This window comes from Hipposideros armiger, unplaced genomic scaffold (assembly GCF_001890085.2).
Source record: "Hipposideros armiger isolate ML-2016 unplaced genomic scaffold, ASM189008v1 scaffold_51, whole genome shotgun sequence".
Classification (NCBI taxonomy): domain Eukaryota; kingdom Metazoa; phylum Chordata; class Mammalia; order Chiroptera; family Hipposideridae; genus Hipposideros; species Hipposideros armiger.
Genome location: NW_017731401.1, coordinates 3,942,325 through 3,965,043, shown reverse-complemented (window position 1 = coordinate 3,965,043; position 22,719 = coordinate 3,942,325). Strand labels below are relative to the sequence as shown.

Sequence of the window (22,719 nt, the reverse complement as noted above, 5' to 3'; positions counted from 1 at the left end):
TGTGTGTGTGTGTGTGTGTGTGTGTGTGTGTGTGTGTGTGTGTGTGTGTGTTTAAGGTGACTGGTTTAAAATAGATCCACCTACTTATTTACAGCTGTATTGATTTTAAGACTTATGACCCTAAGGAATCATTCCAATCACTGAGTTAATTGAATATTGTATTTCAACAAGTTTAAAATGCCATGTGTTGGAAGCTGCAGTATTATTTTCTTTACCACTAAGAAAGGGGAAAAAATGTTGCTGATTAAACTATGATACAATGCTTTCTTAACATTTAGCACTCAGTTGCTGCTATGTAATTTTGATCATTCCTCCATAGATTTGCATCCTGCTGCTGTTCTGTGCCTTTCTGTGAACCCATTAACTTTCGTTTTGATGCTGAATCATAGTGTAATCTTCCTGAAGGTGTTTGAATAGCAATTAAACTCAACATTGGAACCCCCTTTTGAAAGGGCCTGTGTTTTGAGTTTCCTTTATATTGATCACTATTTATTCTTTGAGGTCAGATTTGATTGTTTAAAAGACCCTAATGAGGCAGGTCTGCTGACTGGGGCGTAGGATAACTAGGATCAATAGGGTGATTTGGTTTTCAGCCATAAAGAAATGACCACAGTTTTCTTGAGTTGGCTGTAAACCAAAGCAGAAGCATCTTTGGGACATGTAAGACCTTCCTTGGGTCATGATGATTGGAGGCACATAAGACATTTGTGGAAATGCAAACTACCAGAGGTTAAAAAAACAGTTTGAACTTACACTGACTTCATTTATCAATATTAGCAACTTGAGTTGTATTTATGTTTTGTTGGGACACACCAGGGACCCCAAATTAGCTGCTCAAGGCAGTATAAGGCTCTTGGAAGTGTGTTCTTTATTGAACCCACCCAGTGTGTTAAGAGGCTATATAATTAGGTAGATTTTAGGCTTGGTGGCATTCTAAGCAATTTAGTCTCAATTGTTTTATATCCATACACTTAGGGTGTTTATGTTAATCCCAAACACTCTGAAAGTATTTGGGATTCTGATTTCTAGTGTTCACTCTTTTGTCTAAAGCAACTTTGAATAGCAGGCATCATCCTGCTGAAAACACACACACACACACACACACACACCCTTAGGGTATTTGATGTGCCAGTTCAAACACCCTTTAAGCTACTTCCAGCTAAAATCAATTCTTCCGTTTCCTGAATTTTTATAAAATTTCAGTGACCTCACTTTGCACTCCTGGCCAGCTGCTGTCTTCTGATGTGAAGAGTTCTCCTTTCATTTCACAGGGCGTGTCCTTTATCAGCAGAGGGGCTCCTGTGGAAATGAGGCTGGGGCTCTTCAAAGAGATTCACTTCCATTTTGAAGCAGTACAAAGTACTTCAAAGTGTCTGGACCCTTCGCTTTATACTTTCTTCTTGCTCTTTTCTGAGCCCTGGATGCCTTGATTTGGAAATTTGTCTTGGGCTCTGATGCTTGTTATTGACTCTGCCTGGTTTTGATGATTCTTACAACCAGATTCCTACCGTTGACTTTCCCCAGGTACTATGTTAACTGTTCATGCTACGTAGGCGTTGGTGACTTATCTCTGCTTCTCAGTATATGATCTTGGTCTTGGGCTATGTCCACTTCTTATCTCGGGGCTGCTGCACAGCAGGAACCATCCTTATCCCATAGGAAGAACTGGGATAGAACTGAGGATGGGAATCCATGGAGTGGCTGCCTTCATAGTCCCCTAGGACCTAGCAGTATTCTTTGTACTGGCAGATCTTTGATAAAAATTTGTTGATGGAATAAATTAAAAACAACAAAGCAGTTATAGAAGCATCTCATGATGTGGAAAGGAAAACATTTATTCCACTGATATTGGATGTGCTTCTGTAGATGTGGCACCATGGTAGGTGCTGAGGATTCAAAGATGGAAAGATAGAGTCTCTTTCCTCAAGCAAGTCACACTGTGCTGCAAGCCTGGTATTAGAGGAAAAGTCTGTGTGGTCAACGTGGCCAGAGGGGATAAAGAACCTATTAAATTGTGGGTCTTAATCCCAGGTCTAGTTCCAAACAAATCTTGAATATATTAGGGGAGTTACAGTTTCTGAGGTTGAAAAATTCTTGAGAAAAGTTGGAAAACTTCTCCCTTGGGTCTTGATGCTGGCTGAGAATGGTGGCTAGGTGAAGGATTTGGCAAGGGATAAATAAAAATCTATATGAGTTCATTAGCGGATTTTCTAGGGCTGCCCGTTCTACCTTTTGGTTAAATTTTTCTGGGATACTAGTTAGAATACTAGTTAGAAAGGGGGATTTTTTTGTGTCACATGGGAATTAAAAAAAAAATCACACAGCCTCCTGGAGTTCAGCCTTTTTCATTGGCATGGCATGACTTTTAAAATAATGAAACCTATTATGATAAGCAACTGAAGTTCTGACTTTTTTTTTTTTTGAAACGAAGCCCCAGTCTTACCAGTAAATTTGAGCTTTTATTTAACATCACAGCTGGTGTGGTCAACATATTTTGATTATGAAGCAAGCTCTAAAAAAATAGCGCAGGCAAAGCAATCTAACTCTATATAAACTGTAAGTTATCTTCCATAGCATCTCATCGGAGAAGCAGCCTTGAGGGCTCAAGTAAGTAGGTTATCTTCTCATCTAACCAAACCAAGTATCTCTTCTGGCTGCTGTGAGTGACACTGGCCCAGAGTGAGGTGGAGGGAAATGTGGGTGAATTGCATTTTGAGATCTGGATTGCTGTTTGTCACGCTGTCTCTTGCTATTGCCAAACACAAGCAACCTTCCTTCACCAAAAGTTGCTACCCAAAGGGAACACTGTCCCAAGCTGTTGACACACTCTACGTCAAGGCAGCATGGCTCAAAGCAACAATCCCAGTAAGTATCAGACTTTGCTTAGAATGATGTCTGTTCAAAGACACCTGTAATTCCAGATAAAACTTATTTTTCTTTGTTTCATTGTAGGAAGACCGCATAAAAACTATACGATTATTAAAAAAGAAAACAAAAAAGCTATTCATGGTAAGCCAGAGGGTCTTTTTTATTTTCATGTTTCTACTTGTTTGTTTGTTTGTTTTTTAAAGATTTTTTTATTGGGGAATTGGGGGATGGGAACAGTGCTGGGGAATTGGGGGAAGGGGAACAGACAAGTTGCTGTCGTTTTGTTCTTCAGTCTAGTTGTGGAGGACGTTGCTTCACTGGCCCAAGTTGGCACCATCACTGCGCTCTTCCCGGTGAGGCAGATCAGTCGCCGGCTTCTGGACGGCCGCTCACTGCGGCTGCTGGCCGCTCACGCTGGCTGCTGGCTACACACGGTAGCCCATGGCAACCCACTGCCACAGGGGCTGCAGCCTACGCCGTCGCCGGCGACTCACGGCAGCCCAGCTCCAGGTTGAGCTGTTGTTCAGCATCTTAGCTGTGGAGGGCAGTGTCACTGGCCCTCATATGTGGGATCCGAACCGGGGCCCTCTGACGTCCCAAGCCAGTTCTTAACCATTGCGCCACTCGGCCGGCCCCTCTACTTGTTTGATGTGTTTTCCCTTGCATGTAAATTTTTTCCAGAGGGTCATTAAGTAATAATCAGGAGGATGTTTCAGTGACATTTTATAAAGGCTATTCGTGGTTCACCTTATGCAACTTCTTATATCTTATTTATAGAAAAACTGCAGATTCCGAGAACAACTTCTGTCCTTCTTCATGGAAGATGTTTTTGGTCAACTTCAATTACGAGTTTTCAAGGAAATACGCTTTGTGGAAGAATTCCATAGCGTTAGGCAGAAATTGAGCCGCTGTGTAAGTATGCACAGCAAATATGGTGAGTTTGATCCTAAAAACCTACCTAGAACACAGCATGTGTGAAGCTGTCTGCACACCAAAGGGTGAGTAAAAGGGGCTTACTAATTGCTGGCTTGTCGTTCAAAGGGAGAGTTCATCACCAGGGAAACAGCATCAAATAACCATGCGTAACTCAGGATGCCTCTATTTATTATGTCTTAAGGAATGGTGGTTCATAAAACATTAAAGAGGGCTAAAATAACATGAAATGCTTCTCACATATTTATTGACTTTTTATCATTCCCTTTTTATGATTCCCTAGTAATTCATTCATTCATTTAATAAATATTTAAGTACTATGTGCCACTGTTCTAAACAGCAGTATCTCTCTTTCTTTTCTTTTCTTTTCTTTTCTTTTCTTTCTTTCTTTCTTTCTTTCTTTCTTTCTTTCTTTCTTTCTTTCTTTCTTTCTTTCTTTCTTTCTCCTTCCTTCCTTTTCCATATTGATGTGAGCATTTAGATTGCCCTTTTCTTATTTATTTATCTATTTTTTTACGGTTATATCCTTTGTAAGGCATGGTCTCAGTCAAACTTTCAAAAAAGGGGGTTATGTCTTCTTCGGTACCTAAATTATTTAATGCTGCATTATGGTCACTGTCACTGTTAGCAATGGGGAATTAGTTAAGATAAAGTAACCATATTTCTATAAAAACATCCACAAAATAAAGACCAGTGTAGAAAAACAAAACAAAACAAAACAAAATCAAGTCAGAATCTGTGCAATACTGTTGACTTGTCTCTGTAGAGAGTTTGGAATATTTTCTGTGACTTTGTTTGGGTTCCAAGTATGCTTTCTGCAACCTCCTGCAGTTGTACCTTGCAGGTGGTGCAAAGGTGGGACAGTGATGATAATTGCAGTCCTTGGGATGGCAGATAGAACTGAGCTCTCTACTCTTGGGCATGATGGTCATTGAGGCTTAAAAACTAGGCAGTTGGAGGTGGATATTTATACAGAGGGTGCCCAAAAAAATGTGCACACATTCTAAGAAAGGAAAAAACTATTAAAATTGTAAGACTCAATATATACTGATAACAAAAGATGAATGCAAGTCATGTTTGACTTCTGCAATTACAAGAGGTACTCAAAGTGGTTACCATCAGCATCCAGACACTTCTAATTACGGCAAACTACTGCTTGAGCAACGTTGACCAAAGTGTGCACTTGTATTCATTTCATTGGCATCCCCGGTATTTTAAGAGTTAAGATATCTTTTTCTTGTAGTCCTTGGAAGTGCTTGGGAATCCATATTGCAGTCCATAGTACAGAGGCATTTTATGAGGGTAATGCCAGTTAAGAAAAAAAAAGCCAATGGATTTATGTTTTCTTTGGTTAGTTTGTGTTTATGTCCTTGTTTGGGACTTCAGTTGCAAGGCTTTTCCTAAACTCTCCTATTCCATTAAAATAATGACAATGATAAAAAAAATTACAAACTGGTACTTCTTTGTAGAATACAGAGAGAGTGCTCTGGGCCAGCTCCCTTGCCTGAAATAATGGAAGGCCATCACTTTGGTTTATTCTATACTTAACCTATGAAGTCATCTTATTAAGACAGTGAATAGTATAGTCTCTTAAATTTAAATTGAATTATTATGTAATTTTATATTTCATTTGGCTCCCATGATTAGGTGACTATTATAGCTAGTAAGAAAGTTTTCACCACTAAAAGCCTTGAAGAAGACAAGAATAATCCATGGAAGGACTTGATATTGGGGCAAATAGAAACCTATGGCAGTCATTATAGGCTAGAGTGGAGTTATCCAAAGGAACAAGCAAGCTGTTCCCATTTCAGTATCTGGAAACAGGGATCCTCTTCAGGTTTTTCTTAAAGTACCTTCTGTTTCTCTTTTAGCTAGAGAGCTTGGTTTCTCTGTGTAGGTGCTATCCATTCTATTAGCCATCCAATCTAATTGAACGTTATTCTGAAAGAAGTTTACTCTAAATGGTGAGGCACTAGAAGAAATCCTTGCCTGAAACAGTACAGTATATCTGGACACCTAGAACCCCCCCCCGCCCCCCGCACACACAAACACACACCACCATTTTTACCATTGATTTGGTTTCTTTGGCTCAAATAGCTAGAAAACACATAATGACAGTTATAACCAAAACCAAGCAATGTTCTAGATAAAAAGCTTAGAAAATATAGAACTGTCTAGGAACTCTGGTTTTCCTTGATTTTTTTTTTGAAGTGTTTCCTAAAGGGACTTCAATCTGTTAATAGAGACGCCTCTTTCAGGGACTTGGGCCACGGCCCCATCAGAACAGTGTGGCACTTCTGGCTGGCTGTCGTGGTTTACCGTAGTGGCTGGCTCCCCCTTATGGCCAGATGCGAATACACCATCTAATCAATGCCTCCGCCTCCTCACTCAAGGCTGTACTTCTTACCTTCTCCCACCTGAAACCACCATTGTTAGTGTTAATTAATTTGTCTCAGAAGCTATGGAGTTCATGCCCTGGGGTGGGTCAACCACCTCTGGGAAACTGAAAAAGAAAATTTGAGGATTAGTCTGAGCTTTGGAAAACCTCAGACTTTTTGCTTTAGGGAAATAGGTACTGGCCTTGCGTTTCATGTTTTGGCCAATCATAATTTTATATTTTTTGGCAACAGAAGCTAGTATCTGTTTAATATAGATTTACTGAGCATGTGTTCTAGGTGGAATTCTAAATTAGTAGTTGGGGCAGGGTTTAGCGGGAAGAAGTTATAAACTATGAAGTAGACAAATTAACTTAAATGTGATATTGATAAAACATGGGCAATAAATATAGTCAATATATAAACAGTTGATATATAGGAAGTAATTACACTTGCTGTATTTCCCCTGTTGTCTTTGCTATTGGGGGTTGTTATGGGAAAAAAGGAGTAAAATACAAATCTTGCCCTCTAGGAGTTTTGCAGTGTGTGTGTGTGTGTGTGTGTGTGTGTGTGTGTGTGTGTGTGTGTGTGTGTATGTGTGTACGTGCTCAGGCACACTAGTAGGAGGATTTTAGGGCAAAGGAAGGGGAGGGCAAGGTCACTTCACAAACAATAATAACAAGAGGAAGAAAGAAAAATCACTGTAATAATAGTGTTAGCAAAGCTCTGGGGATTTGGAGCTTTGCTAGTACTGCTCATGTCTAAATGGAGCAGGAAATCTTTCAAGGAGGGACTTTGAGAAGGACCCTGAGTTCTGTGGGTTCTATTTCTACATAATCTCCACACATTTCAAAACCAGTCCAAGGCTTCTTCCATGATTCAGAAACAGGCAGAAATGGCTCAATCTGTTTCCAGGTTCCAGAACTCTAGACTAATGCTTAGGTTAGCGTGATGCTAGGGTCTAAATAGGATTTTGAGGGGTTGATTTAAAAAAAATAATACTGCATTTATGAGTTGTTTCTAGATTTAAATGCTGTCTGAATTTGAAATAGTTGATGTATTTACATAATTTTGGCTTTTTTCCTTTTAAAGGTTTTCTCAGTTATTTGTTTTAAGCAATTCAATTGTGATGTGTGTTGGTGTTTCCTTTATGTTCCTTGTGCTTGGAGTTATTGAAATTCTTGCATCTGTAGGTTTTAGTTTTCATGAACTCTGGAAATTTTTTGGCTATTATTTATTCAAAAATTATTTCTGTACCTTCTTCTATTTCTTCTCTTCTTAGAACTCTAATTGCACATGCCATTAAGCCATTGGAAGTTGTCCCACAGTTCACTGGTTCTGCGCTTTTTTCAGTCTTTTTCTTTGGTTAGTTTCCATTGTGGATAGTTTCTGTTGCTACATCTTCAAGTTCACTAGTCTTTCCTTCTGCAGTGTTTTACCTGATGTTAATCTCATTCATTATATATTTCATCTTAGACATTGTAGTTTGTATCTCTAGAAGTCTGATTTGGGTCTTTTTAATATTTTTCATTTCCTTCCTTAACATGATCAGTCTTTCCTCTAGCTTCTAGAATATATAGAATAATTAACTAGAACATATCATCATAATTATCATGATAGACTCCAAGGTCTAAAATCCCATATCACCATATTTGAATGTTATCTCCTTGTTTCTGGTAACATTCTAAGTGTTTTGCAGCACCCAATAAAATATTATATTTTTAAGTATGATTTCAGTAATTCAGATAGTATAAATGTTCAAAGAAAGTAAGTTAAGGTTAATATAAACATCTTCATTTTTATAATTTTTACTAGCCATGGTAGTTGGCTAAATGGCATTTAGAAAGTTGACCTATGTATATGTAGGAATACATTTTAAAGATTCTTATAGAACTCAAATACTCTCAGATTTGAAAGGAATTTAACAGTTGCTTAGTTGAATTCACAAAATAATTTGCTTAATTGCTAGTAATCAAAGTTGAAGCTGAAAAGAGATTTCATAAGTTTTCAAGATTTTATCATCTATTTTAATTAATATTTTGAGAGTCTAAATAGTAATTGATAATTAGAGAGATGCGTTTCTTCATATTGTGTGTAATTAACTTTAAAGGCTAATAAATCTTAGCAAGTAGAATACTTGTCTTGGTTCCTTGCAGTGTATTTGATAAGTAATTTGTATCATCAATTACAACTAGCTTATCAACTTGTGAAGCATTGCCAATTATTTATCCTTACAATTTCAAATATTTTTTATTGTAATTGGTTGAACTGATGAAACTAGACGTAGGAAGTGAGACAAACCTGTTTTACTCTTTCATTAATTGCAAAGTCCTGTCTTTATCAGCATTAATAATCTCATCTTGTGCTTGTTGAAAGAGTTAAATGAGATACTATATCAAAGTGCCTAGTATGTAATAGTTCTGCAAAATTGTTAGTGTCTTTTCTTATTGCTTTCCATACACAGAACACTAATTTTCTTCCAATTACGTCTTCTCAACATTTTCTACAGAAGTGATTCTCCTAAATAATCAAATACTTTTTCTAGTGCCTGCTGTTAGTGTTAACCTGCATTGTGTGTATAATTTATAGTATCACTTTAATTTAAAGATAGTGAGATTGTTTATAAGTAATTGGTTTTAATCTTGGTAAATATATTTTCTAATTATATTGTAGAATCTCTTCTCTGACAAATTCATTCCGTGGTTAATGATATATAAATCTCTGTCAAAATTATGGGGCATAATTTTATCACTACCTGTGCTAAATTGCATGGACTTATTCTTTTTTTTTTTTTTTTTTTAGCTGAGCCATCCTGCCACCTGTTGGCAGCTCAGCGGCAGCTCAGCTCAGGCCGGGAATCAAACCGGCAACCCTGTTGCTCAGAGTTAGCACTCTTGAGCGAGCTCTTAACCAACTGAGTCACTCAGCCGGCCCTCTTATTCTTTTTCTTAAAATTGAGATATAATTGACATATAACATTGTATTAGTTTCAGGTATACAACATAATGATTTGATATTTGTATGAATCATGAAATGATTACCACAATAAGTCTAGTTAACATCCATGCATGGACTTATTCTGATGAATAATAATTACCCTGAGAATTTAAAAATATCTGCAATAAAGTTATCCTACCCTAGTATCTGTATGTATTTTAGGTAGTTCTAAAGTCTTCCTAGTTTTTTCTATGGTTGGAACATGGAGAAATCTTTTATGAGGGTCTAGATAATTATAGGTAAGTGAGATTAAATACACTTATTTATGTCAAATGATTCTGTTATAGACAATACAGAAATAAGATAATGTTTTGTAAACTCTTCTGATATATAGTTACTCAGGTATGAAATTCCTATCTTTTGCTTTTTTAAAAATTAAATTATGATGAATTTGCTTTTGAAGAGAGACCCTGGCTAATAGTTTATTCACTTTTTTTCTCCTTCCATTCAACCTTATTGGTTGTAAATATAGTCATGCTTTCTTTGAATAATGCTAGTTTTAAAATTTTCTTGCTAAGTTTTCTATAATCCTTTCTGGTCTCAGTAGTTTTGTGTTGATGACCTAGTGCCCACACTTTTGCTTAATTGACATAAATTTCTTAAAAGTCTATTTTCAAAATAGGTTATACTAATATACTTTTCTCAATTGTTGTTTTAAATGTACCTCAGAAAATATTTGTAAGACTTCACATGAAAAACTTCAAAAATTTAATTAATAAGATTTGCTTAAAAATCTACATCTGCTTTGAGATCCAAGATGGCAAAGTAGATAAATGCTATGCTTGCCTCATCCTGTGAAAAATTACATAAAAATTACAACCAAATTATTAAACAATCAACCTAGAGAGCCATCTAAAGTTTAGCTGAACAGAAGTTTTATAACTAAGGGTATAAAGAAGCCATGTCAAGACTGGTAGTAGGGCTGGAGACGCAGAATGGGAAGCCCCACACCTCTGTGTGGTGGTTGAAAATCAGGAGGGATATCTCAGCCATGGAGGTTCCCACTAAAGGAGCAAGGGACCCCAGCCCCACACCAGACTCCCCAACCTGGAGTACTGGTGCTGGGAAGAGGAGTTCCCAATATCAAGCTGTGAAAAACAGTGGGGATTCTAACAGTCCAGGTGGGATGGGAAGCTGCAGAAAAAACAGACATCCTCTTAAAAGGTCTGTGCACAGACTCATTTGCTCTCAGGCACTCACCCTGGGCTACAGTGGAGGAACAGTCACTCAGAGATAGAAGACATACAGGGAAAGACTGAGTTGCATAACTTCGGGGCAAGGACTAGAGGGACAGTTGCCATTTTCCCTGTGTGGGGCCCCCTTCCTGTGCAGCTGGCAGGTGGGCACCATTTTTCCTGTGTTGAGCTCCCTGCCACACCCATGGCCAAATCTGAATCTGTTTTATCAGCAGCTGAACCTTACGGAACCAGCAGGTGGCAGTAAGCCTTAGAGTGTCTTGGCTTTTTGCAGAGGTATCCCAGACCTGGTACTGGTGGCAGCCATACTCAGTTTACAGCATGTCCTCTCCCATGTGCATCCAGGTCCAGCTGAGGCAGCGATCAACCATGGATTGCTTTCTAGCTCCTACCAGATAGTCCCTGGCCAGTCACAGTCACTGGCCAGTCACAAGCAGTGGGTGACCTTGGCCTGCACCAGATCCCCTCCCAAGAGGCCTCAGAACCAATATACCTGAAGGTTGGCTTCATACCACAGCAGAGCACCATGCAATTAGCCCTACAGGTGGCACACCTGAAGGGTAGTCTCAACAGGCACCAGAGCCAGTTGGGGTGAATCTCATGCCATGGTAGCCTTCCCCTCCACACCCCACAGCAGTCCATAAGCTGTGGGTGTGGCCCAACCCCCCAGCCTGTATGCCTGAGGGTCAATCCCATCTACTGTCATGCCAATAGCAATCAAATATCAACTATAACAGGAGGACACAAAAAACCCACACAAGGAACACTCCTGGAACTCCCGGAGCAGATGACCAGAGAGACTGTGCCACTGAGCCTCACAGGGCACTTATTACATAAGGCCACCCAGCCAAGACTGGGAAGCGTAGCAGATCTACCTAATAAATAGAAAGAAACACAGAGGGGCAGTCAAAATGAGGAAACAAAGAAATGTGTGCTAAATGAAAGAACAGGAGAAAGCTCCAGAAAAAGAACTAAAGAAAATGGAGGCAAGGGCCGGCCGAGTGGCGCGATGGTTAAGAACTCGCTTGGGATGCCAGAGGGCCCCGGTTCGGATCCCACATATGAGGGCCAGTGACACTGCCCTCCACAGCTAAGATGCTGAACGACAGCTCAACCTGGAGCTGGGCTGCCATGAGTCGCCGGCGATGGTGTAGGCTGCAGTCCCCTGCAGTGGGTTGCCATGGGCTACCGTGTGTGGCCAGCAGCCAGCGTGAGCAGCCAGCAGCCACAGTGAGCGGCCGTCCAGAAGCTGGCGACTGATCTGCCTCGCCAGAGAAGAGCGCAATGATGGTGCCAACTTGGGCCAGTGAAGCAACGTCCTCCACAACTAGACTGAAGAACAAAACGACAGCAACTTGTCTGTTCCCCTTCCCCCAATTCCCCAGCACTGTTCCCATCCCCCCAATTCCCCAATAAAAATCTTTAAAAAAAAAAAAAGAAAAAAAAAAGAAAATGGAGGCAAGCAACCTACCAGAGACAGAGTTCAAAACACTGGTTGTAGGATGCTCAGAGAATTTAGTGAGAACTTCAACAAAGAGATAGCAAGCATGAAAAAGGGCATAGAAACCATAGAAAAGATCCAGTCAGAAATGAAGAATACAATAACTAGAATGAAGAATGCCCTAGAAGGAACATCAGCAGACTAGTTGAAGCAGAAGTTTGAATCAGCAATCTGCAAGACAAGGTAGCAGAAAATACCCAATTGGAACAGCAAAAAGAAAAATGAATCCAAAATAATGAGCAACCTGTGGGTCAACATCAATCATAACAGCATTCACATCATAGGGGTATCAGAAGGAGAAGAGAGAAAGCAAGAGATTGAGACCTATTTAAAGAAATAATGACTGAAAACTTTCCTAACTTGGTGAATGAAGTAGACATACAAGTCCAAGAAACACAGGGAGTCCCAAACAGGATAAACCCAAACAGGCCCACACTAAGACACATTATAATTAAAATGGAAAAAGTTAAAGACAAAGAGAGAATCCTAAAGGCAGCAGGAGAAAGGCAACTAGTAACTTATAAGGGAACTCCCATAAAACTGTCAGCTGATTTCTCAACAGAAAGTCTGCAGGCCAGAAGGGATTGGCAAGAAATATTCAAAATGATGAAAACCAAGGACTTATAACCAAGATTACTTTACCCAGCAAGGCTATCACTTAAAATTGAAGGGGAGATAAAAAGTTTTCCAGATGAAAAAAACCTAAAGGAGTTCCTCACTACCAAACCAGTATTACAAGTAACCTTAGAGGGACTTCTTTTTTTTTTAGATTTTTTTAAATTGGAGAATTGGGGAAGGGGACCAGACAAGTTGCTGTCCTTTTGTTCTTCAGTCTAGTTGTGGAGGACGTCACTTCACTGGCCCATGTTGGTATTATGATCATTGTGCTCTTCTCGGCTGAGGCAGATTGGTTGCCAGCCATTGGACGGCTGCTCACACCGGCTGCTGGCTGCTCACAGTAGCTTATGGCAACCCACTGCAGCCTACCCCATCTCTGGTGACTCACAGCAGTCCAGCTCCATGTCGAGCTGTTGCTCACCATCTTAGCTGTAGAGGGCGCAGAGTCACTGGCCCATGTGAGATCCAAATTGGCAGCCCTGCTGTTCAGAGCTCGTGCTCCCAAGTGAGCTCTTAACCAACGAGCTGCTCGGCTGGCCCAGAAGGACTTCTTTAAGATGGAAAAAGAAAGGTAAAAAAAATATGAATAGTATAATGGAAATAACTATATGAGTGTATCTCTCAATAATTATTTTCAATGTACATGGATTAAATGCTCTGATGGATAAGAAAACAAGACTCTTACATATGCTGCCTGCAAGAGACTCATTTCATATTGAAAAACACACACAGACTGAAAGGAAAGGAACAGGAAAAGTTATTTCATAAAAATAAAAATAAAAAAATAAAAAAGAAAAGAAAAAAGCTGGAGTAGCAATACTTATGCCAGACAAAATAAACCTTAAAACAAAGCCTATAACAAGAGACAAAGAAGGATCCAGTAATCCTAGTTCTGGGTATTTATCTGAGGAAATCCAAAATGCTACTTTGAGGGTACATGTGCATTCATATGTTCATTGCAGCATTGTTTACAATAGATCTGGAGGCAGCCTGGGTGTACATCAATGGATGAATGAATAAAGAGGAGGTGGTGCATATATACAATGGAATATTGCTCAGCCATGAAAGGGAATGGGTTCTTGCCATCTGTGGTGGCATGGATGGACCTGGAGGGTATTGTGCTGAATGAAGTGTCAGACAGAGAAAGACAGACAAAATGTGATTTTGCTTATATGTGGAATCTAAAGAACAAAATAAACAAACAAAACAGAAACAAACTCATAGATACAGAGAACATTTTGATAGTTGCCAGATGGGAGGAAGGTGGAAGGGGTGGGTGGAAAAGTGGAAGGGATTGAGAAGTACAAATTAGTTGCTACACGGCAGTCAGGGTATATAGGATATAGCATATGAAATATAGTCAATAATATTGTAATAACTATATGATGTGGGATGGATACTAGATTTATTGGGGTGATAGATGGGAGGGGAGTTGGGGGACATGATGAAATAGGTGAAAGGTTTAAGTGATATAAATTGATAATTACAAAATAGTCATGGGGATTTAAAGTAAAGCAGAGGGAATATAGTCAATAATACATTAATAACTAGGTATAGTGTCAGGTATTAGACTAGTTAGGGGGATCATTTCTTAAATTATATAAATGTCTAACCACTATGCTGTACACCTGACATTAATATAAAATAATATCGAATGTTAACTGTAATTGAAATATTAAAAAAGGAGGGAAAAAGTGAATTTCAATAAGTCCATATTTCCAGGTATAATACAGTTAAGTCCTGGCAATGTAATATACAACATGGGGAATATATTCAAAGATTGTGATAGTGTGGTATGGTGTCAGATGGTTGCTGCACTTATCATGGTGATCACTTCTTTAGATATATGAATGTTGAATAACTATGGTGTACACCTGAAACTAATATAATGTTGTATGTTGGCTATATTTTTAATAAAATAACCTTGAAATAGATAAATAAATAAATATCTTTTTCCTCCCCCACCCCAAATCTACATCTGCTGCCATACAATAAAATAAAATTCATTTAATCTTTAATCCCTTATCTATCATTTAAATTTTTTAGGAATCAAAGTTTCAAGAATCTAAGGCCATGGCCAAAGTGGAACTATCTTAAGCATTAAGGTTAACTAAAAACAAAACAAAACAAAACCCCAAGCCCCAAAACAAAACAAAAGAAAAGAAAACAAAACAAAAGATGGTTACAAATTGGTCTGAAGTTATATGTGGAGGTTTATAAAGATATAAAATCTTATGTATGGTTTTATACTCCTCCAGTGGTTGTGAGAATATGACATATAATAGGAGGTAGTATAATAAAACTTTTTATAGAAATAATTTATTGTTCTTTGTGAGAACACGGTATGAGCAGTTAATTCTCTGAGGGACTATATCATGTGTAGCTGTCCACTCATTAACCCGTATATTTCATTTTCTCAGAATTATCAGTGGAGAGAGATTTTTCATTTTTGCTTTAGCTTTCATCCTCAATCCAAATTTGTATGATTTTTCCAGCACTTGAGGATATTGAGGACACAAATTAAGGATTGTATTATTTGTTCATCTGATTGTTTTAAACAGAGCTCTAATGCTCACTAATGCCTAGGACATACTTCAAACTATTATTAAACCAGTGCCCCCAAACCATATACTGATACTTGCATTTCAGTCATTGATTCATTTGCTAAACAAACATTTGTTGAGTATCTAGTATTTACTGAACACTATTCCAGATGCTGGGGATTCAACCAAGATTGACAGATAATATCTCTGTCCTTACAAAACTCCTTGAAAATGCTTTCAGCCAGTTTCAGCTAGTCTAGGATCGTGGTAGGTGCCGAGAAGGGAGCACACAGGAGGATGTGTGGCAGCAGCAGGGTTGGAGGTTGGCAGCCATACCACAGAGAGTTGAGTCTGGGATTTTAGCTGAGACCTGCAGGATCTCACCTCTGCTCTCTCCAGCCTTGGAACAGCGTGCATCCTCTGCCAACTGGTTCCTTCTCCCTGCTCTTTCCACTCCATCTTACTCACCTTGCGAGATGGATCTCACTTATTTTCTTCTTCTGGAAGCCTCCTGAGATCCAACAGTCGGATTGCTTTTGCTCTTTCTCCCAGAGCAGTTGATTTAAAAAAAATCACAATCTTTATCATATAGTATGGTAATTTTGCATCACTGTCTATCTCAGTAGGTTGTAAGCTATCACTTGTGCCCTAAGGCAATTTTCATTATGAAGGGTATTTTATAAATTAAATAAATCAATGCTATGTAGGCAGAGACACTATTGTATGCCTAGGGTATAGTAAGCATGCAATAAAAATGTATTGACTTAATGATGAATGATTAGGCCTTGTGTTTGTTATGCTATGACTATCTCACACTTTTCTTTTAGCTGGTCGCTAGTTATTCTAGCTTTGCTAATAAATTGCCTCTAGTCTAGATCAATCTGCTTTGCTTGAGTTTGTCAAATTATTCAGCCGTTCTCACAATAAAACCGGTGACCCTTTGTTGTGCATTCTGTTTTCAGTAAATGCAAGTATACAGTGAAATATAAGGTAAAGGAAATCATTCTTTTATAAATTCCTCCTTCCAAGCAAAGCAATCAGAATCATGGCGGTAAAAGCTGGCTGTCCTACTGTGTCTGTAGACATATTTATAACAGTGAGGAAAATGAGCACTTTCTGGGCCAGATCTTTACTAGCAGTCATTTATAGTAAAGAGCTAGGGGCACCGGAAAGCATCCCATAAACCAGCATAGCTCTAGTGGCAATACTGACACTAATAAGTATTTTTGTTTTATTTCATTCATTCATTCATTCCAAACCTTGTTTTTCTCCTTGCTCTCTTTAGAGTAACATGTGCCTTAGATGAAGTGAGGTCAGAAACCTTTTTGTACCTCCCACACTGCTGTAGGATGCACTGCAGATCAAAGTTCTCTGGGCAGAGGGCATAGTCAACAGGAATGCCTCAATGACACTTAACATCTGTAATGTCCAGAATTTGGTTAGCTTCTCTGGCCTCCCACTTTCAGTGTTAAATCTTTAAATCCTAACACATGCATATTTGATATTGTATCATGTGTCTTGCTTCTTCTGTGCTTTGTAATTGATCATCACATCTAAGAACTTTGATATAGTGCCTTGGAACCAGGCAAGTATTGATTCTCCTTTTTTTTCAATTGCAAGATTAAGGCCAACTATTTTTATGCTAGATAATTTCAGGCTGGAAGGACTGAGTATCTAATCAAACTCTCAGTTTATTAATGGGCAGACTTCTCTAAATTCTCTCCATATGTACTATCTTGGCTGGAATTAGACTTGGTATTTCTAGAATTTTCTTTTGTGGTTTCAATCTGAAAAACAAATGAACAAAGAAAACAACAACAACGACACACACACACACACACACACGCACGGTATTTTCTTTTGCTTATTATCACATTGTCCATTTTCAGGTTGAAGTCTCTCTCTCTCTCTCTCTCTCTCTCTCTCTCTCTCTCTCTCTCTCTCTCTCGGCCAATCAGCTTAGTCTTTTAAGGCTATTTCCTACATTACCCTTGTGTAATACAGAGCAGAGACCTTTAACCTAATCTCTCTTTGGAGCTGGATTTTGAAGGTGTAAATAAGAGATTGGCTTAGTTGGAATACCTTTTCTAAGTTATGCTGTTTTGTTCAGTATAATATAGTGGTTTTAAATAGACTGTGGAGTCAAAATACTTGGGTTCAGATCTCAGCTCTTCCATTTACCGTGTGAACATAGGCAGAACATTAACATCTGTGCTTTCATTTCCGTCTGTAAGATGAGGGTAGTAATAGCACTTACCTCTTAGGGTTGTTGTGAGGACTGAACGAGTTCATATAATTAAAACCTTCATATTAGTGCTTGGCACATAATTCTAACATAATACATGTTGACTATTTTTATTTTTACCTGACAATCTCAGCATTTCTGTTTTCACTTGAAGAAGAACTGGGATAAGAAGAGAGCTCGCAGAACTGCTGAATTTTTACATTCTAATATTGATCTTGTATTGTGGTAATTTTCCAACTTACAACTGTTACATTTACTAATTCTGCATTGCTCATCACTGTCTTTAGTGCCTAGCAGATGGCCTGACACACAGTAGGCATTTTAGGAATGTTTGTTTAATGAACGAATGAATTCTTTCTGACTGTAATCTCTGACATTGGCTACGACTGTCCTGGACCTGTCATGCATTGTTTTGGCTTCACAGTGTCTGGTCTGGGTTGAAATGTCCTCTTCTTAACTCAAGGCTCTTATCACTGTGCTTGTCAACCCGGCAAGCTGCACCTTCACCTGAACATTCTGTGTCTGCAGCTCTTCTGTGCCTGACCATCAAAGCCCCTTTCACAACAAGGATCTCTTCCTATGCAGGGTCTGGCTTGAAGGTAGTAGAGATTCTATTTGGGCGTAGTCATGACACCATCACCACCGTTAGCCCCTAAAACAGCATTCAGGACATATCTGTTAAATCATTTCAGTTATTTCTCTTGATCAGAAAAGAACCCTGAATGCTACCTCTTCTCCTCTTTGTGTTTTGGCCTGAAGGGACCCTTTGGTTGACATTGACCAGGTGTCACTTTTTGTAATAGGTGTTGTCCTTTAACTTCCATTTCATGAGTTTTAATTAAATGTTATCTTTATTGATGTGCCCAACAGTATTTTGCCAGTAGGATAGGACCTCCTGTGATACCCTGGACAAGTAACTAACCTACTTGGGCCTTAGTTTCCCTTTTTGTAAATTGAAAAGAATCGGCCTATACAATCTCCTTGGTCTATTTCAAAGTTAAGGCTTTACGAGTAAAAACTACATAGATAAATGAGATATATTCACCCTTTTTTTCCCTTTCCTTTTCTCTAATTAACCCTATGGAAATTTGTGGGAGAATAGAGAATGATGAGCAAATAAATATAAACTTATTACCTCCTCAATAAATGTTTGCTGAATGGGTCAAAGAGTATTATTAGTGCCTCTTCAACAATATTATCTGTTGATTTCTTAGATTTCCTGTGCTTCATCAGCTAGAGAGATGAAATCCATCACCAGGATGAAAGGGGCATTTTATAGGGCAAGTATTCCAAATCTTTGTTTTTGAAAACTTTGTTTTTTAAATATGAAAGATTTCTGCTTTAAATCTCTACTTTATCTGCAGATTGGAAACAGAGGAATCTACAAAGCCATCAATGAACTGGATATTCTTCTTTCCTGGATTAAACAGTTTCTAGAAAGCATTAAGTAACACAAGAAGTCAAGTGCATTGATTTGATTGTTATTTTGAAATATAATGAGAACCACCAGAAATAAGTTTGTAACTGTATTTCTTTTTAAAAATTTTGTACGTACTACTGACAGCAAGTTAAATGCTTCAAAATAGACTAGAGGAATTTAATGTAGTGCAATTTTGGAGTGCTTTCATCCTGAACATGTTTTGTTTTTCCCAAGTACACTGTACACATTTAGTTTGAAAGTGTAGAACCAGAATTAATGCATATATGGGGGGAACATAGTAGATTTCTGGGATATAATATAATGTTTTTGAGACGTAAATAGACGCTATGTGTATGATTATTGTCTACTTAAGGGTTTGATGATTACTGATTATGCCCAGTGTGGTTTTGATTTTAATTAAGTAAACTGTTCCTTTCTCCTGAATGTTCTTTTTACAACAGCATGCTAGAATTTCATTGAGTAAAATGGTAACAACCAGATCAAATAGGACACCCAAGTCAACTAACTGCTTGGAATGGTTTAGTAGGAACTCCTTTGACAGATAAGCCAAGCCACAAAGACCACAATAACTGAATTGAAATGATGCTGGAACATGATAATGTTCCCTCTGGGTGCCGTACGATTAAGAGAGGCGGTAGAGGCAAAGTAAAAGTCTAAATGCTGTTCAAATTCCACTACAATAAACTTCTCATTCTGTCTAAAAACCTTTCTTGCATGGCTAGTATGGACTGACCATTGTTTTGCACTAAACAAACTCTGCTTTGTGGCTATCGGCATATGAGGCATAGGCAGTTTCAGACAGCAAGTTGTGTGACAGCCAGTTCCCTTCCACAAAGCATTCATTGTGCCCCTGCTACATGCAGACAGAACCATGATTTGGTGTTTTGTGATATGAATATGCAGGGCTTCCCCAAGGCTTTCGTGGATTTTGTCCTCAGCACCTCTTCTCTTCATTGCTTTCCCACCATCCAGTTCTTCTTTTCAATCATGCGGCCGTTCTTCTATTCACTGCGGGCTGCTCTCACTTGGTTTATCTCATATTTCAAAATGACCTCTTTGTTCCCTGCCCCTCCTCCTTTCTGCCTTCCCCATTCACAACGTTTGGTCTTGTGACTTATCTCTATCTGGGACTTCATTATTAGACAAACCCAAAGGAAGGGGAAGCTGTGGTGAGTGGAGGGGTTTGATGAGGGGGAGGCAGGCGGCCGTCCTCTTCATCTCACACTGTTGATGTAGGGCTTCCCAGTGCAGGCTCCCAGGTCATCAGTAATGGGGCAGCCTTCTTTCTTGATGAAAATTCAGAAGAGCTGGGATCTGGGGAATCAGGAATCTATACCCTGGCTTCTCCATGGCCTGAGAGGAGGTGATGCACCCGTGGCCACTCATTGCCCCACTTTTAGAGCACTCAGTTTCTTCTAGGACAGGCACCCCTCACAGCTGAGTTTGTGCTGCATGTCACAGGGCCTGGAGACTCGAGTTTTGGTTACAAACCATTCATAAGGTGCCCCAATATGTGGGGACACTAGACATCAGAGGAGCTGGGAAATATTCATATGCTGGTCAGCAACTTCAGGTCCTTAAGGATAAAATTTCACAGGTGTCCCCCCCATATTTTGGGGTGATTCAATTCATTGTGTTTGCTTGTTTGATTGTTTCTCAAATACTTTGGTTTGTCCAGGAGTCAAAAGGCTGCTAAACTCAGTCAGATGCACTCTAGGAATTTAAAAGTCATCACCAAGTGAAAAACCAATATCCCTGTGCTGGTATCTATTCACAAACAAACTTTTTCAAATGTCGAGGAAGAAAGCATGGTTTTATTGTGTTTGAGTAAAGACTGGTATACTGAAAGGGCAGCTAAGAAGGGAGAGGCTGGTGTCCTTGTGCACAGTGAGAAAACGGTCCTTGGTGACGTCACTGAGGGCTCAGGTAGAAGTCTCCCTTCTGATTTACAGGTCCTACCCTGGACTTCACCAGAACCAGAGATGGTTACATTTTGGGAAATGGGCACATACCCTTGAATGCCCATGAGATGCTCTGTAAACCCCAAAGCCATTTAACATTTATAGAAGGAAAGTTCTCTGTTAGAGCCTTCCCAGATCATACCTAAGAGACTGAATTTTCTATTAAAATGTTTTGTCTGTCACCATATGATTAGAGCTCAAGTCGTTGAATGTGCTCTTAGCACAGGGTAGAACAGAAGGAGCCTGGGCACCAGTGAGTAGCCTGGAGTAGTGGAAAGATCCCTCAGTGAGGTCAAGAGGCCTGGCTAGTTTCAACTTCCTTCAGATCTTTGCCTGCATCTTCAGAGGGTCTCCCATACAAAATATCAACCTCCCTCCCAAACCAATCCCTCATCCTTCATCACTTTCCTCTAAATCACTTCTCTCCCACTGGCATGCTTGTATGGGTTTGCTTCCTGACTGTCTCCACCATATCAGAATATAAGCTCTGTGAGGCAAGACTCTTATCTGCTTTGTTTCCTGTAATGTCCCCAGCACCCACAACAGAGCCTGAACACAGGGCATGACATAAATATGTGGTGAATATATGCACCCATGAAAGAACAGGTTGAGGCCTTGGCCCTGCTGCTCTGAGGATGGGTGGCCAATGTCAAGTTACTTCGCCTCTCGGGTCTCCATTTCTGCATTGGTCCTTACTAGAATTAGCTACCACAGATGACTTATACAGATGTCTGCACATTGAGGGACTGTGGTCTTCTCTTACTCCAGCTACACTGTCCTCTCAGTGTCTTCCACAGTCTCTCCTCTTTCCACCACCTCCCTCAACTCTACCCCAAGCCCTGCTTTGCCTGGTTAATTTTTCCTAATGCTTTAAAGATTTCATTCAAACATCCTGCTGTTAAAAGTTTCATACATGCTTTACTTCTTCTTAGCACCTATCATAATTGTAATTACTTTACTGGGTATATATTTAATGTCTGTCTTTCCCACTAAGCTGGGCCTGTAGGATTCACTGTGTTCTGTCCAGACCTTTATATATACAGTGAGTGCCCAATAAATATTTATTGAAGGATAAGTAAATAAAACAATGAATTGGATTAGGTAGCTTCCAAGGTTTCTTCCAACTCTGGCATTCTCTGCTGCCATTATTTCACTGGTTGCTGTGAACCTTGATGAATGGACTATAACAGTGCTTGCCAACTTGAGTCCTCTAAGAGCACCTATATTATCATTTACATAACAACGAATTTAAATCAGCACAATTCTTACTTGTCCCATATAAAAGGTAACTGTAAATAAATATACAACTCTTAAAATATGTTACTAAACAAATATGTTCTTAACTGAAGCACGTTCATCTGTGTACCATATAGAATCATCTTGCAAAACCCAGGTGAAATGTGTCTCATACATTAGGAAACACTGCATTCAAATGAATTTCCACTGCCTCATTCTGGTCCAACTTAGAAATAGTTGGAAATTAGAACTTGATCATTTTAACCTACCCACAGACACCGGTTTAGAAAAAGTCAAGCCGCGATGTTCAAGTTTCAAACTGGTTTCAGAGCTCCTGTCATTGTTTCCAGAGACGGAGGTACGAAAGCATGCTCGCTCAGTCAGTCATTCCATTGGGCTGATGACTGTGGCTCTTGATGGAGGATGCTGGGATGGCAGTATGGCCCTTGTCCTTCCCTCTTTGGCCCTCTGGGAGAGCAGTCTCTGCCCACATACCATGGTCGATGCAGCTTCCTAGGGAAGGGAGCTAGGGGACTCACCGTCTCCTGTTAGTAAAGTCTGTGGATCGGTCAGATGTATACACAGTGGTAGGAACAAAAAGTGAAAGCTCAGACTGAGCAGAAGAAGCAGCAGAAAATCTCAAACGCAGATGCGGATCTGTGCTGTGAATGACTACACAGCATTAGAACTCATAAGAATGGCATCCTTCACTAAGGTTGTGAGTTATTAACTAAAATGAACACCAGTCAATTCTATATGTAGTTATTGAATGCTTACTATCTGCTGGCCACATGGTGACGGCTGA

The 22,719-nt window shown here is 39.4% G+C and overlaps 1 protein-coding gene across 1 annotated transcript; it reads left to right on the top strand.

Moving 5' to 3' along the window:
- The first annotated feature begins 2,658 nt into the window (after positions 1 to 2,658).
- On the top strand, positions 2,659 to 18,732 carry IL26 (interleukin 26). The gene is made up of 5 exons (XM_019640525.1): positions 2,659 to 2,865; positions 2,953 to 3,009; positions 3,646 to 3,780; positions 18,491 to 18,556; positions 18,641 to 18,732. The coding sequence occupies exons 1-5, from the start codon at positions 2,695 to 2,697 to the stop codon at positions 18,725 to 18,727; spliced, it is 516 nt and encodes a 171-aa protein (XP_019496070.1). The 5' UTR covers positions 2,659 to 2,694; the 3' UTR covers positions 18,728 to 18,732.
- The last annotated feature ends 3,987 nt before the right edge of the window (positions 18,733 to 22,719 follow it).

Bases quoted from the DNA above. Each gene is read 5' to 3' on its own strand.
- IL26 (XM_019640525.1), top strand. From the start codon at position 2,695: ATGTGGGTGAATTGCATTTTGAGATCTGGATTGCTGTTTGTCACGCTG. The intron at 3,781-18,490 runs GTAAGTATGCAC...TTGATTTCTTAG, and splicing joins GGCAGAAATTGAGCCGCTGT to ATTTCCTGTGCTTCATCAGC. The intron at 18,557-18,640 runs GCAAGTATTCCA...CTTTATCTGCAG, and splicing joins TGAAAGGGGCATTTTATAGG to ATTGGAAACAGAGGAATCTA.